This window comes from Emys orbicularis, chromosome 1, assembly GCF_028017835.1.
Source record: "Emys orbicularis isolate rEmyOrb1 chromosome 1, rEmyOrb1.hap1, whole genome shotgun sequence".
NCBI classification, from domain to species: domain Eukaryota; kingdom Metazoa; phylum Chordata; order Testudines; family Emydidae; genus Emys; species Emys orbicularis.
The window spans coordinates 154,804,109-154,820,819 of NC_088683.1; the positions used below are offsets into that span (position 1 = coordinate 154,804,109).

At 44.1% G+C, this 16,711-nt stretch overlaps 1 protein-coding gene across 1 annotated transcript in view; it reads left to right on the forward strand.

Moving 5' to 3' along the window:
• The window catches only part of MAN1A2 (mannosidase alpha class 1A member 2), a 333,986-nt gene that overhangs the window by 302,562 nt on the left and 14,713 nt on the right, over positions 1-16,711 (forward strand). The window contains exon 10 of the mRNA XM_065408870.1: positions 7,128-7,347. Coding sequence (XP_065264942.1) covers positions 7,128-7,347 — 220 coding nt within the window. The remainder of the gene's footprint in view (positions 1-7,127; positions 7,348-16,711) is intronic.

Sequence of the window (16,711 nt, forward strand, 5' to 3'; positions counted from 1 at the left end):
GTCTGTATCGGAAGCCATGGGGAGGCACTAAACCATTTAGAAGATAATGCCGTATCCTGTTGATTCCCTCATGAATTCTGACCCAATCCCAGGTGCTGATAGCTGCAGACTTTTCCTGTAGCAGGAACTCCAGATAGGTAGTCACATTTCGGGGAAGGGTGTATTTTCCAGGGCCACCTCGGTAGCTCACCAGCCCACTCCACTTGTAGATATGCTGTTCAGTCATCATACATTCAGGGGTGCTGGAACAATTTTTATAGTGGGGGTCCTGATAATGGAAACCATGTCTTTGGGGTTTGGTATTACTACTTCAAGCCAGAGGGTGCAGCAGCACCCCAGTACCCCTGGTTCCAGCACCACTGCATACATTTGAATACTTATAGATTCATAGATTCTAGGACTGGAAGGGACCTCGAGAGGTCATCGAGTCCAGTCCCCTGCCCGCATGGCAGGACCAAATACTGTCTAGACCATCCCTGATAGACATTTATCTAACCTACTCTTAAATATCTCCAGAGATGGAGATTCCACAACCTCCCTAGGCAATTTATTCCAGTGTATAACCACCCTGACAGTTAGGAACTTTTTCCTAATGTCCAACCTAGACCTCCCTTGCTGCAGTTTAAGCCCATTGCTTCTTGTTCTATCCTCAGAGGCTAAGGTGAACAAGTTTTCTCCCTCCTCCTTATGACACCCTTTTAGATACCTGAAAACTGCTATCATGTCCCCTCTCAGTCTTCTCTTTTCCAAACTAAACAAACCCAATTCTTTCAGCCTTCCTTCATAGGTCATGTTCTCAAGACCTTTAATCATTCTTGTTGCTCTTCTCTGGACCCTTTCCAATTTCTCCACATCTTTCTTGAAATGCGGTGCCCAGAACTGGACACAATACTCCAGCTGAGGCCTAACCAGAGCAGAGTAGAGCGGAAGAATGACTTCTCGTGTCTTGCTCACAACACACCTGTTAATACATCCCAGAATCATGTTTGCTTTTTTTGCAACAGCATCACACTGTTGACTCATATTTAGCTTGTGGTCCACTATAACCCCTAGATCCCTTTCTGCCGTTCTCCTTCCTAGACAGTCTCTTCCCATTCTGTATGTGTGAAACTGATTTTTTCTTCCTAAGTGGAGCACTTTGCATTTGTCTTTGTTAAACTTCATCCTGTTTAACTCAGACCATTTCTCCAATTTGTCCAGATCATTTTGAATTATGACCCTGTCCTCCAAAGCAGTTGCAATCCCTCCCAGTTTGGTATCATCCGCAAACTTAATAAGCGTACTTCAATGACAACACATCTGGTTTCCCACCAGCAGCTTGGAATAACACCTCTCTTTGCCAGTCGGGCACCACAAGAGCTGTTATGGCCTCCAGAATGTGCAAAGCCTGAAGTGATAAAGGCTTATGTAGCACAGCCACCAACCTCCCCTCAAACTCCATTTCACTAAAAAACTTTTTTTTTAAAAGTTGTAATTTTTAATATACCATTCTCTCAGCACTTCTTTCACTGGGATTAACCCGGCTATGTCCAGTGAGCTCTGAAGCACCCTCTGCCAATATACTGAAGTTCAGTTTCAAAATTTAACATTTTCTGTCCTTGAAAGTCCAAAACAATCGTTTCTGTGCTTCTGCACTGAGATATTTGAGACAGTAATCCTCAGTGGCTTGTCCTATTGCAGGCCCCTCGACCTCTACAGGCTTCAGTACCTCCACAGTTCGCCCACACCACCGAAGCCTGGCTCATCAATTGTACCTTCATGAACCATTCCAAGACGAAGCGTTTCTGGGATGAACTTGTGATTGAAGTTCTGGACAGGGCCAACAAGCAGGTTGAGTATCAAAGGCAAAGGGATTTGTGGCAAGAGGAAAGACATGCAGGAGGCAAGTGGAAAAGGCTCAGGCTAGCTTTGCGGCTTGAGGACAGGGTAGCGGTGCAGGAGCAGGCGCTCACTTCGCAGTTCCTGGAACAGGAATGGTGATTAAGGGAGGAAGATAAAGCACAACAGAGAGAACTGTCTGAGCAGCTGCTGTCTCTAATGTCTGCAAGAGTCCTGGCTCCTGCTGCACCTGCACCATGGCCCAAATCCTTTCTGCAGTACCCTGGCCTGCATTCCAGGAACAGCTTGGACAACTTCATGGCTGGGTGACCCATGCAATTGGGCCCTATGAGCAGCTGGACAGGGCAAATGTACCTCATGCAGCCCTCATGCTGAACCCCCGCCCCATGGATGCCTCCACCTTCTTGCCCCAGCACCAAGCGCATGGCAAATGTGGAAGGGAGGGAAAGGGGAAGGAGGAGTAGGGGACACACAATAGTGAGGGGAGCGTGTCTTATACATAGTTTAACTGTTTGCACTTGTTTATGCACTTTGTTCTTGTTTACTTTTAAAGCTTTTGGTGTTGCTAGTGTTTTGGTGTGCTAATGGCAGCGGTTTAATGGTGTGCTTTTCCAATACATGTGTAAGGTTTTTATTTTATAAATAAATTGTATTGTTATCATGCAACACATCATATAATGTGTATTTCAAATAATAAAGGTAAACACATGGGCAGGGACAACTGGGAGGTTGTATGCAAAACTCATGTCTCAATAAAGCTATAAGCGTCATTCCATACATCAGTTATTTACATCAAGACATACCATTCCCCTCCCCCCATTTCATAAGCAGTCATGTCATTCAAAAGTACAATGCATGGCAATCAACCCCCCTTCCCACACAAGCAATCAATGCCCGCCTCCACCAGACAAGCACAGACATAAAGGTACTATTCTCCATGTTCTGTTGGCCCATGCAAGTCCATAATGTGGGAGCACAAAGCACTTATGATTTCTGTTGCCTGGGTGCATCCAGCCTTAGCTGTATAGGTGCACTTTCTGACCGATTCAGCAGCCTATAGCTGTCATAGGGAAATGGCTCACCTTTGGTTTCAAAAAGATTGTGAAGAGCACAGCACATCACAGTAACATGGACAGCATTGATGACACTTGGAATGCAAATAAGTCTGCAGACATCCTCAGCCAGAATTCAATCTGCCAAAAGCACATTCAGCCACTGCTCTACACCTGCTCAGAGTGTAATTAAACCTCCTTTTGCCAGGGCCTCTGAGATCAGGGTATGTTTCATAAGAGGAGGCAAAAGGCGGTACATGGGGTCCCCCAGAAAAACAGTGGGGACATAACTCTGTTTATGACAATGTCCTGTGGTGGGAATAGTGTCCCAGGCTCTCTGTGAACATAGATTCCCAGTTGGTGGAAAACCTGGCATCATGAACTTTTCCAGTGCAGCCAACACTGACATTCATAAATCTGCCATTGTGGTCCATGGGGGCCAGCGTAATGATAGAGTAGTACTCTTTGTGGTTTATGTACTTGTGCATCTTGAGGAGGGCAAACTGTGGGCACATGAGTCCCATCAGTGGCCCCAGTGCAATTTGGAAACCCCATTCTCTCAAAGCCAGCAATTTACTTCAGGAATATCTTTTATGCCTGCCTCCTTAGGGTTCCCCGCACGCCTGATTGCCTCCGAAACCTCCACAGTCTACTTTCCAACACCAGACTGGATGGCAGGAGTAGCCAGCTTCCAGACAGTTATAGCAAGCTGCTTCCGGACTGGCATGGCTGCCCTCATGCGTGTGTCTTTACCCTGAAGGGTCAGGGCAAGCTGCTCCCAAAGCTCTAGAAATGTAGCTTTCTTCATGCAAAAGCTTTGGACCCACTGCTTGTCATCCCAGGTCTGCATGATGATGTGATCCCACCAGTCTGTGCTTGTGGCCCTGCTCCAAAGAGCTGGTCTATGTAGGGAGCATCAGCAGCTATACCGAGTGTCAGGAGCAGCATCAGCCAGTTCACATGTGCCATGTCTGTGTCTTCCTCCTCCTGCTGCTCTGTTATTAGCTCTGTCAGGTACCTTTTGTGGGTGAGAAAACACCACCAGTGCCCACCAGTGTCTCATGGAAGCTCTGCCTGCATCCTGATACAGGAGCGAAAGCCCAAGCAAAAGAAGTTATTGAAATGGTGACTTTTCCATTTTGCTGGCTTCCATTGTTGGAAGCACACAGACCAAAATTGATGACTTAGCCGGATGTTCTGGCAGGCCATTCAAACATCCTATAACGTGTTGCATGGACGGTCAAGTTTTCCCACACTGTACCACGAACAAAGCGATCACATTTCTGGAGGGTGCTAGGAAGTGTAGAATACAGTTGGTTGAACTCAGGTTTGTATACTGTATTGTGGACGTCAGAGCCCTGGTTTGAGACCTGGGTTAAAAAATTCTTAACTTGGCAGTTATTGTAGACAAGCCCTGGGTTCTCAAACCCAGGGACCGCTGACTTGACTCCCATTAAACCTGGGCTTACACTGCAGTGTAGACATACCCTTTAAAACCAAGTTCCAGCTTCAAATCTACCTACGCTTTTTTAGTTGCTCATAACTTTCTCAACTCTTCCTTTAAGGGTGATGTTTCTAACTTTGGTTTTGGAAAATTTGAGCAAAATCTCTTCATATCATTTTTGAAGTGGAAGGGGTAGCGTACAAAATACACTTTCTTTCCATAGTCCAATTATTTGTGTGTGTGTTCCCAGAACTTAAAAATTGATGGAGGAAGGAATGTGAAACTTAGTTTGTTTTATAGTTCTCACTGAGAAAGGAAAAACAATCCAACTGATGGTAATTTATATTTAGCATTTTTGTAGCACTTTGTTTTCAAAGCTGTGTACAGACATTAACTAATCCCCACAACACCCCTGTGGCGCAGTGGGTAAAGAAAAATGAGTTCTGTGTTTTCAAAGTTAGAATGTTGGCTCGTGTGCACTGGAACTCTCCAGCTGAGTTCTCAGAGAAAAGTGAAGCTAAGGGTTATTAGAACTGGCACTGCTCTTACTTGCTGTTTAAGAACTAAAGACAAATAAGCCCTTAAGGCCATATTTAGCACTGAGCTGATTTCAGTGTTCAAGATGGCTCAGAAACTGTGGCTAAGCTAAAAGCTTAGGTGCCTTAATCATTTAGGAGTAAATTGTGGATACTAAAACACATCCTTGAGGAGGGGGCCTGCCCGTGATGGACAATATCCCTGCGTTTGTTCCACATGCATTGGACATGCAAAATCTGCTCCATCATTAGAATAGAGCAGATTGCTGACCCCTCTATTTTGGCCCAGCTCTGAGGGGTAGTGTACAGTGCGGAGGACCATGACCCTACTCTCTCTGTACCACCTTTTTGGCATCCTGCTTCCAATCAGGAGAACAGGGGCAAGCAGTGCCTCTACTTCCCAAATCACAGAGGGTTCAGGGACTACTTCCCAAATCAAAGGGCACTTGCATAGTCACGCAGAAAGCAGATGAGGATTGACCATAAGGACTTCTGACAATCTGGTTCTTAAGCTACTTTAAACTCTTTAAGTGGTTTAGTTTAGGCCTTAACCTTTGAGTAGACTTTAGTCTTTAACTGAGCTTAACTTTGAGTTCACCCATACTTCACTCCCCTAACTCTCACTGGGTGGGGAAGAGAGCACCATTGCCACCTTTACATTCCCACTTGTGTCTGGCTGCGACACCCTTCTCCATGCAGAGATTATGAAGAAAGAAAAGAGAACAGAATCTATTCTGCAGATGTCAACCCCCAGAATTTAAATACCTTCAACAGAGTATCATGTACTTCACAACAGAATGGGAACAAATTCTGTGGCAACAAGTGCTAAATTCTACCAAAATGTTGATTTATTCTACTGCCAGAAAATACCATTCGTTCCCATCTCCCCACCCCCATACAAACATCTATATGGCTCAAAATTGAAATAGTTACTGGTGTAAAATTTGTTGATATTTTTGATGGTTATTATTGAGGTTGGGTTCTTTTACTCTCCAGGTTGCCAAATTCAGCTCTCGTAATGCTTTCCAGACAGACAGACACATTTTTGCTAGGGAAGGGGAGAGCTTGTAATTGACTTCCTTCGCTCATCTTCTCAGCTCTCGAGGCTGTTGAACTGTTCTCCAGGCAGCCTAATCCACCAGCCTACATTTCTGGCTTTCTGGCTACAAGCTGGACTCCAGCTCTGGCTCCTTGACCTCTGCTGCCTGGCTCCATGGAACAGCGCAGGGAATGTGCTTTATAATTGAGTCTACTCCCACTTATGGCAAAAGGCAGCTACAGGCAGATTCTGGCAGAGCAGGAATACAGAAAGCTAAATGTTTGGTGGCAGGTTGCAGCAAAATAGCAAATTCCACTGCAAAAGTGCTGACTTCTGTAGCATCTTGGGAAAATGACAGATTTTGTGGTTGCAAAATCCTGAAGTGTGTGAGGCCCCAGTTGAGATGAATGGGCTGTTCACATCTCTCAGGAGCTATTGTTTCTAGCTAGCTGTGGACTCAGGAAGATACTATTACATCAGTTACACACAGTTTACAGTTTTGAGGTTTTTCTGCAACCAGAAGGGCTAGAACAATTTTATTTAATTAATGTAGAGAATTTGGAGAACAATTTGGCTGAAAAGGGAGGATTCTGCAGTCACAAAATTACAGAATGTATGGGGTTCTGGTTTTAATAAATCAACTATAATAAAAGCTCAAGTATCTTAAATAACCTGGGAAATTAAATACAAACACTAAAAATACCATGTAATCCACATTAACACAGTGTGGGTCTTTGTCCTGCTCTAGTGGCTAGTGCCCATAAAGAAGTTTGTGAGGCTACTACTGCTGCTAGTTAATGGGTCCTAAGTCTTTATTTTCAATAGTAGAGTCATATGGTTTTAAATGAAGAGGTCCTGGGTTCAGTACCTCCAGATGTCTGTCATAAAATGTATCAGATGTAAATTGTACTTCAGATGTGACTGAGTTAATGTTGTTGAAACCTTGATTTTTTGGAATTTCATTACTTTTACATGCTTGATTTCTAAACCATAGAATTGCATTATGGTTAATTTTTGTGTTTGCCATGTTGAATGTGTTTTTAGAGTGTTCATAGATAAATGTGGTAAGAAGGGAAAAAATATTCTTGTTTTGAAAGTGACGTTAATTTTTTAACACAAGATCTGTGATCAGAAATATGTAGTGTTTAAAGCATAGTAAAAACAGATAGAATCTTGACTGTTTCCAGTATTTAAAGATTATCCCAATCTCCTTGCAGGCCATAGAAAGACATCTTATCAGAAAGTCTAACGGAGGACTGACATACATTGGGGAATGGAAGAATGGGCATCTTGAGAGAAAGATGGGCCACCTCACCTGTTTTGCTGGGGGAATGTTTGCACTTGGAGCAGATGGTTCCAGAGATGATAAGGCTGGACATTATTTGCAACTTGGAGCTGAGATTGCACATACATGTCATGAGTCATACGACAGAACAAGTAAGAGATATTATCAATTTAATTATTTTAGTTTAACAGGACCCTGCACAGTAGAAATACACAGGAAAGAGAGGTGGTCAGATTATTCAAGAGATTTGTCTTGAATGCATGAGCCTGATCCTCTTCTAACTCGCATCATTTTTATGCCACTGTAACTTTCTTGACTTAATTGGAGTTACTCCTGATTTATGTGGCCAGTGTACGTGAATGTAGACTCAGACCTTAAGACTTTTATGTTTGGTCATCTATGTCTATCCCTGACTTGTTTTCTAAATATAGTTTTGTGTGCAGATCATTCAGATGATAAAACTACATTTGAGAGAGCATTGGTACATGGGGTAGTGTTTTATATATCCAACTTAAAATAGTTTTAGCAAAATAATTAATAAATGAGAATGTGCTCTGCAGAAAAACACCAGCCATTTTTTATAGTAATAACTGTTAGTTAGCCTCACCCTCTTGAAACATAAATTAGTGTGTGAAATTGTTACAATTTGAAACCACACTGGTGAATTGCTGTTTTCCATGGTTCAAAAATCCCATTTGTCATGACAGTGCCCTCCTGCTTCTGGCTAAAATGAACACTGGTGCATTCTTGCTGGTTGTACAAGTTCACAAACAGGTGTAGGTTGTACAGCATTTCCAACAATTTGGTGAAATTGAGAATCAGTTTGAAAATGAAGACAGTGAAATGTTAAAGGCCATTAAATTAAACTTGAAGACTTTGGGGCATTGGGACTCAGTAGCATTATATCATTGAACACCAGTGGACACATTTATCAGCCAAGCTAGTCCAAATAAAGTTAGTTCTTTCCATGACCCCGGGTCTCTCATTGATAAGGGTAGGCTGTCTCTATTTATAGCAAACACCCCGGCAACCAGAAGTTACATAATCCCTGTTGTGTATTCCCTGAACTCTGTCCCCTCAGTATTAAAAGACTAAGCCTTAAAGATGGTGCAGAAATGCGTGCATGGGCCCCAGAACCAGCACTTCAACAACTATTATGTAACTGAGCCTCTGGTTTGAGTTTCATTTTCAGTTATAATTGATTTGTTAAGAGTATGGTGGTCTGTACAGTTTTGGCTGTCCTGATAGCTTGCATTAGAGAACTCATACACTTAATAAAGCACAATCAACTGATCCAATCAAGGGAATTTTCAGATGGTACCAGCAACCTGGAGACTGGGTCTGTTCTTATTGCCAGTATACTATAGCTGGTAGTTCAAGGTCAAGGCTGAGGTGTATTTGCAAATCACTGTACTACAGCTTGCAATGCGCTCGCCACTGTTTCCGTCTTTGGGTGAATCTAGAACTCCATTCCTGGCTAAGTTTCATTTACACAAAACTCATCCAAATCAAAGGAATGGAAAAACATGCTGAAGTAATATTGCATAAGCATTCTTCAGATTCATTATATTTAACTTCATTAAAAGAATCAGTAATAAAATTATTTTAAATGTTTGACTTTAAAGGGCAAGTCTTCACACAGCTTGGGGAGCTGAGGATCAGTCGGCTGCTTTTATTCTTGATTTCTTTGTGTTTGTGGTTCATTTTAGTGAAAGTTTTCTCTAGAATGAAGATGTCTTGAGTTTATCCCCACTTGCCGTCAGGTACTATACATAACCTATATTGCCAGCAAGGGACACAAGAAAAAAAACCCTTTCCTACTCCAGCCACAAGGAGGTTGCAGTTCAGTTTTTATCTTTTCATTTCGTGTCCCCTCAAATTTGTATTGTTGACATCCCCTTCAATGTGGTTATAAGATTCAGGGTATGTCTACACTACGGGATTAATCCGAATTTACAGAATTCGAATTTTGGAAACAGATTGTATAAAGTCAAATGTATGCGGCCACACTAAGCACATTAATTCGGCGGTGTGCGTCCATGTACCGGGGCTAGCGTCGATTTCCGGAGCGTTGCACTGTGGGTAGTTATCCCATAGCTATCCCATAGTTCCAGCAGTCTCCCCCGCCCATTGGATTTCTGGGTTGAGATCCCAGTGCCTGATGGGGCAAAAAACATTGTTGCAGGTGGTTCTGGGTACAGCCTCACCCCTCCCTCCATGAAAGCAACGGCAGACAACTGTTTCGTGCCTTTTTTCCTGGGTGAACACTGCAGACGCCATACCACGGCAAGCATGGAGCCCGCTCAGCTCAAGACAGCAGTCATGAACATTGTAAACACCTCGCGCATTCTCGTGCAGTGTATGCTGAACCAGGACCAGAAAAACGAGGCGAGGAGGAGGCGGCGACGGCAGCGCAGCAACGAGAGTGATATGGACATGGACACAGAATTCTCTCAAACTGCGGGCCCCGGCGCTTTGGAGATCATGTTGTTAATGGGGCAGGTTCTAGCCGTGGAACGCCGATTCTGGGCCCGGGAAACAAGCACAGACTGGTGGGACCGCATAGTGTTGCAGGTCTGGGACAATTCCCAGTGGCTGCGAAACTTTCACATGCGTAAGGGCACTTTCATGGAACTTTGTGACTTGCTTTCCCCTGCCCTGATGCGCCAGAATACCAAGATGAGAACAACCCTCACAGTTGAGAAGCGAGTGGCGATAGCCCTGTGGAAGCTTGCAACGCCAGACAACTACCGGTCAGTCAGGAATCAATTTGGAGTGGACAAATCTACTGTGGGGGCTGCTGTGATGCAAGTAGCCAAAGCAATCACTGAGCTGCTGCTACCAAAGGTAGTGACTCTGGGAAATGTGCAGGTCATAGTGGATGGCTTTGCTGCAATGGTATTCCCTAACTGTGGTGGGGCGATAGATGGAACCCATATCCCTATCTTGGCACCGGAGCACCAGGGTACCCAGTACATAAACCACAAGGGGTACTTTTCAATAGTGCTGCAAGCACTGGTGGATCACAAGGGACGCTTCACCAACATCAACGTGGGCTGGCCGGGAAGGGTTCATGACGCTCGCGTCTTCAGGAACACTACTCTGTTTAAACGGCTGCAGCAAGGGACTTACTTCCCGGACCAGAAAATAACCGTTGGGGATGTTGAGATGCCTATAGTTATCCTTGGGGACCCAGCCTACCCCTTAATGCCATGGCTCATGAAGCCATACACAGGCAGCCTGGACAGGAGTCAGGAGCTGTTCAACTACAGGCTGAGCAAGTGCAGAATGGTGATAGAATGTGCATTTGGACGTTTAAAAGGTCGCTGGCGCACGTTACTGACTCGCTCAGACCTCAGCCAAACCAATATTCCCATTGTTATTGCTGATTGCTGTGTGCTCCACAATCTCTGTGAAAGTAAGGGGGAGACCTTTATGGCAGGGTGGGAGGCTGAGGCAAATCACCTGGCTGCTGATTACGCGCAGCCAGACACCAGGGCGATTAGAAGAGCACACCAGGAAGCGCTGTGCATCAGAGAAGCTTTGAAAACCAGTTTCATGACTGGCCAGGTTACCGTGTGAAAGTTCTGTTTGTTTCTTCTTGATGAAAACCCGCCCCCTTTATTGACTCATTCTCTGTAAGCAACCCACCCTCCCCCTGTGATCACAGCTTGTTTTCAAAGGAAATAAAGTCACTATCATTTAAAAATCATTTATTCTTTATTAATTGATTATAAAAAGAGGGAGAGAACTGACAAGGTAGCCCGGGTGGGGTTTGGGAGGAGTATCGGGGGAAGGAAAAGGCCACTAAAAAAAGGTTAAAGTAATGACAGCCTTTTGCTTGGGCTGTCCACTGGGGTGGAATGGGAGGGTGCACGAAGCCTTCCCCCTCCCCCCCCGCGTTCTTACACATCTGGGTGAGGAGGCTATGGAACATGGTGAGGGGGGAGGGTGGTTATACAGGGGCTGTAGCGGCACTCTGTGATCCTGCTGCCGTTCCTGAAGCTCCACCAGACGCCCGAGGATGTCTGTTTGCTCACGCAGCAGCCCCAGCGTTGCATCCTGCCTCCTCTGATCTTCCTGCCGCCACCTCTCATCTCGAGCGTCTCTCCTCTCCTCAGGTTGGTCCCTCATGTCCTCACGTTGGTCCCTCCTGTCCTCACGTTCACTGGCATCTTTCCTGTACTTTGATACCGTGTCCTTCCACTCATTCAGATGAGCTCTTTCATTGCGGGTCGATTCCATGATTTCTGAGAACATGTCGTCTCGTTGTCCTTTTTTTTCTCCGCCTTATCTGAGATAGCCTTCGGGATGGAGGAGGGAGGCTTGAAAAATTTGCAGCTGCTGGAGGGAGGGGAAAAAAGGGAGAGAAGTATTTAAAAAGATAAATTTTACAGAACAATGCTTATACTCTTTCACGGTGAACAACACTATTCACATTACATAGCACATGTTATTTCAGTGCAAGGTCGCATTTTGCATCTTAATATTGAGTGCCTGTGGCTTTGGTGTTAGAGACCACAGACGCAGGTCCGGGCAACAGAATTCGGCTTGCATGCGGCCATGGTAAGCCATTGTCTTTCGGCTTCTATGCCCTCCTTTCCCACATACCAAGCAAAGCCCGTTGAGTGCTACGGTTTTCCTCTTAACCTGCAGCAGCAGAAAACAAACTAACCCCCCATCCAATTCTCTGGGATGATTGCTTTATCCCTCCCCCCACTGCGTGGCTGGTATCAAGGAAGATCCCTGCTAGCCAAACGCGAAAAGCTCAGCGCCAATTTACCCCCCCCCCCCCCCGGCTTGGCTAACTACAGGGAAGGATTTATTTTCAGCCACAGGCAAACAGCCCAGTAGGAATGGCCACCTCTGTCCCCTTAATTAAATTCCCGTATTTCAATCAGGTTACCATGAGCGATATCACTCTCCTGAGGATTACACAGCGAGATAAAGAACGGATGTTGCTTGAATGCCAGCGAACACTGGGACCATACGCTGCCAGGCTTTGTCATGCAATGATACCGGATTACTTGTTACTAGCATGGTGTGGTAAAGTGTCCTACCATGGAGGACGGAATAAGGCTGCACTGCCCAGAAACCTTGTGGAAAGGCTTTTGGAGTACCTCCAGGAGAGCTTCATGGAGATGTCCCTGGAGGATTTCCGCTCCATCCCCAGACACGTTAACAGACTTTTCCAGTAGCTGTACTGGCCGCGAATGCATCCCAAGTCCTCAGGGCAAATTAATCATTAAAAAACGCTTGCTTTTAAACCATGTTTTATATTTTAAAAGGTAAACTCATCTGAGGTCCCTTCCATGGGGTCATGGTCTTGGATACTGCCTAGGGAGGATTGGGAGGGTACTTCACTCAGGCTGAGAAAAAGATACTGGCTGTTGGGGAGAACGGAGTGCTGTGTGCTCTCCGCAAGCTTGTCCTCCTCCTTCTCCTCCTCCTCTTCCCCGTCCGCAGAATCCTCAGGTTTGGCTGAGATTACCCCCGCCTCGTAATCCACGGTCAGAGGTGGGGTAGTGGTGGCAGCCCCCCCTAGAATTGCATGCAGCTCAGCGTAGAAGCAGTATGTCTGCAGCTCTGACCCGGAGCGACCGTTTGCCTCCTTGGTTTTTTGATAGGCTTGTCTGAGCTCCTTAACTTTCACGCGGCACTGATATGAGTCCCTGTTGTGGCCTCTCTCCATCATGCCCTTGGAGATTTTTTCAAAAGTTTTGGCATTTCGTCTTTTGGAACGTAGTTCTGCTAGCACTGAATCCTCTCCCCATATAGCGATCAGATCCAGTACCTCCCGTACCGTCCATGCTAGTGCTCTTTTTCGATTCTCGGACTGCATGGTTACCTGTGCTGATGAGCTCTGCGTGGTCACCTGTGCTCTCCACGCTGGGCAAACAGGAAATAAAATTCAAATGTTCGCGGGGCTTTTCCTGTCTACCTGGCCAGTGCATCCGAGTTCAGATTGCTGTCCAGAGTGGTCACAATGGTGCACTGTGGGATAGCTCCCGGAGGCCAATACCTTCGAATTGCGGCCACACTAACCCTAATTTGAAATGGCAATACCGATTTCAGTGCTACTCCCCTCGTCGGGGAGGAGTACAGATATCGATATTAAGAGCCCTTTATATCGAAATAAAGGGCTTCGTTGTGTGGACGGGTGCAGGGTTAATTCGATTTAATGCTGCTAAATTCGAATTAAACTCATAGTGTAGACCAGGCCTCAGACATTTTCACTTCTGATGTCCCATCCCACTTTTTTGTGTTTGTCCATTTTTGCATGGGGTGATGTAGTCAAAGTGGATGCGGAATGAACATTGTGCAGAAGGAATCATCACGGTAAACAGGAAAGAAATTGAGGCAGTTGACAAATATATTCACCTGGGTCAGCAGCTGAGCAGAGACGACTTATTTGAAGGGGAATGCAGTAGGAGGCGAAAGGCGGGGTGGGCAAGTTTCAACAAAATAAAGACGTCTCTAATGTCAGGATCAGGATTAGTGTTGTTTAATATATTTAAACTCCATTGGAAAAAGAGTGAATAATGGGTGCCAAATTTACAGGTGATACAAAGTAATTCAAGATAGTTAAGGCTAGAAAAAAATTGTGAGAATCTCCAGTGGGACTAGGCAACAAAGTGGCAGATGAAATTTATTGCTGACAAATGCAAAGTAATGCATGTTGGAAGAAGTAATTTCAAGTACTCGTTCACCTTATTGGGTTCTAAATGAACAGTAGCAACTCAAGACAGAAAGACCTGGACAACTCAATGAATCTGCTCAATGTTCAGCAACAGTTAAAAAAGCAAATAAAATGTCAGGCTATATAAGAAAGGGGATAGATAATAATGTTTTAAATACTATTACATAGAAAAAAGCTACAGTAAAAGAATATTTATTTTATAAATTCAAGGACACAGAACTTGTGAATTGCCAGATTTACGGTTGTTTGTGCAACCTCAATTCCTCATTCATCCGTCCTGTGAACTGAATGATGCAAAGGTCCTATGGAAAAAATAGCATGTGTTTACATATTTAAAGACTGTATCATAATGCATGGGCAAAAGGGGGTAGAACGAGGTTGTTTGAGCAACCATAAATTTAGCATTTCCTAACTTTCAAGTGCTTGACATTGCAACCTAAATAATGTTCATTTAACATTTTTTGTATTTAATTTCCTGGGTGTTTTAAAGGAAAAAGGTTAAGATAAATTATCCTATGTGCAAGGTAACAACCTCCCCAATAAGTATTAGGGTTTCAATCCTGAGTCTTCTGGATTGCAGCACAAACTGTTACCACTTGAGTACAGGACTAATTGTTAGTGATGGCAGGAGGAAGCTGTTATCCCAGAGTGGGGAATGAACCTCTAGGTCCAGGTGCTGTGGTCAGTGGGAGAGCACCTGGCCTGGCCTGGCCCAAATCTCTAGCTCTCTCCCACCGTGGGAGTTGGGGGAGCTCTTGCACTATGAAGTACCCCCAGAGGGGGCATATTAAGGCCATGTGCTGGGTCTGGGGAAGGGGAGCCCAGCCCAACTCTGTTCTTCATCACACCCCTGCTACAGCTGCACTGGCAGCTTCCAGGTATTCCCAGGGTAGCTGCGACTGCTTTGGGGAATGCATGTGAGAGAAGAGAAATCGCCTTCTATTCTTTTGATATTTCTCAGCAAAAGTTGAATGGAATTTTCATAAGAAATTTCCTTTTTGTATCCTGAGGACATTCCCCTGCCAAATATCAAAGGCTGTTACAAACAATGGAGGGGTGAGAATTTCTCAAAGAAATTATGGCAAGAATCCTTTATAATAGAAAGTGTTAGGGAATCTAAAGGGGTGTATGGGTCACTACCAGCTTCCCCTATAATAATGTCATCATATAAATCACAGGACACCATCGTCTGCAATACTGTGTTCATTTCCTGTCACTCCATCTCATCAAAGATATAAGTAAATAAAGGCAATCTTGATTTGGGCAACAAAAATGGAAGGGGCCTGGAGAAATTTCTATGTGATGAGTGAAAACTTTGGAGGCCAAGCTCTATTATTTCGCTACTGTTAATCCAAAGTAACTCAGTTGACTTTAGTGATGTTACTCCAGATTTACGTCAGTGTGACTTAGGGCATAATGTTGTTCTATTTAGTATAGTGAGACTAATAAGGGACATGATAGAGGTACATAAAAAAAGAATGGTATTGTGAAGAGAGGGTATTTTGACCACTCCTTTTTATCTAATCACATGACACAAGAGGACAGTCAATGAAATTGGAAATGCAACAAACTAAAACCTGATAAATCAACCTGCAGAATGCACTGTCACAAGGATACTATAGAAATTAAGAGCTTAGCAAGATTCCAAAAAGGGGTAAACACATATGGATACTGAGAACACCCAGATTTGTATTATATACGGGTTTTATTTAATAAAGGACATAGACCTTTATGCTTAAGAACATACCCCAGCCATTAACTGACAGAGTTTAGAAACTGTCTGTGGGCTGTTTATTCTACAGTTGTCCATGAAGACGTTTCTTGCACCTTCCCCTGAAGCGTCTGATGATGGCAACTTTCAGAGACTTGGATACTGGATTAGTTGGTTTTATCCATAGTGGTAATTCTTGCATTCCCAATAGCACAAACTGCATAAGTGATTGATTCATGAATACGACTTCAGACAAGGTAGGGCCAAAGTAAGAGCAGGTACTGGCCCCGTTCCAAGACTGGCTATAATCAGATAAACAGACAAAGGAAACGTGGGAGGGATGTGATAGTTGTTCTCCTAGGAAATGTAAAATGACACTATATACTGATGGACTGGTTCTGCAGCTACAAACTACTGAGGGTCTCTTCCTCAGTTTTTATATTAGAGCAGGGGTAGGCAACCTATGGCACTCACGCTGCCCGGGTCCTGGCCACCAGTCCGGGGGGCTCTGCATTCTAATTTAATTTTAAATGAAGCTTCTTAAACATTTTAAAAACCCTATTTACTTTACATACAACAATAGTTTAGTTATATATTATAAACTTATAGAAAGAGACCTTCTAAAAACGTTAAAATGTATTACTGGCACGCAAAACCTTATATTCGAGTGAATAAATGAAAACTCGGCACACCACTTCTGAAAGGTTGCCAACCCCTGTATTAGAGGTTAGAAAGCAACATTTGTTTTCTGACTCTTTCTTTCCTTTTCACTAGCTAGTTAGTTTCTAGGCTAGCTGTAGTTTTATAGTGACAAATATATAAAAATAAAGGACTAAATTAGGACTAAAGTCTCTAGAGTTAGGTTCCTAAATCCATACTTAAGCACATGAATAAGTTCCCTAATTTTAACAGTGTTGAACACCCACAGCTCCCTCACTTGGCTAAAGTCTCTTTAGGAGCCAGTCCTGTTATAGTTTAACTCTGCACTCTTGTGTGTCTCCAAAATTCTCTGTTTGCCCCACTGCCTAGAATGAGGCCCCTCAATCTCCTGGATACGTAGATAAAACATCTGGATTTGAACAGTGTGTTAGACTACAGTAAAAAT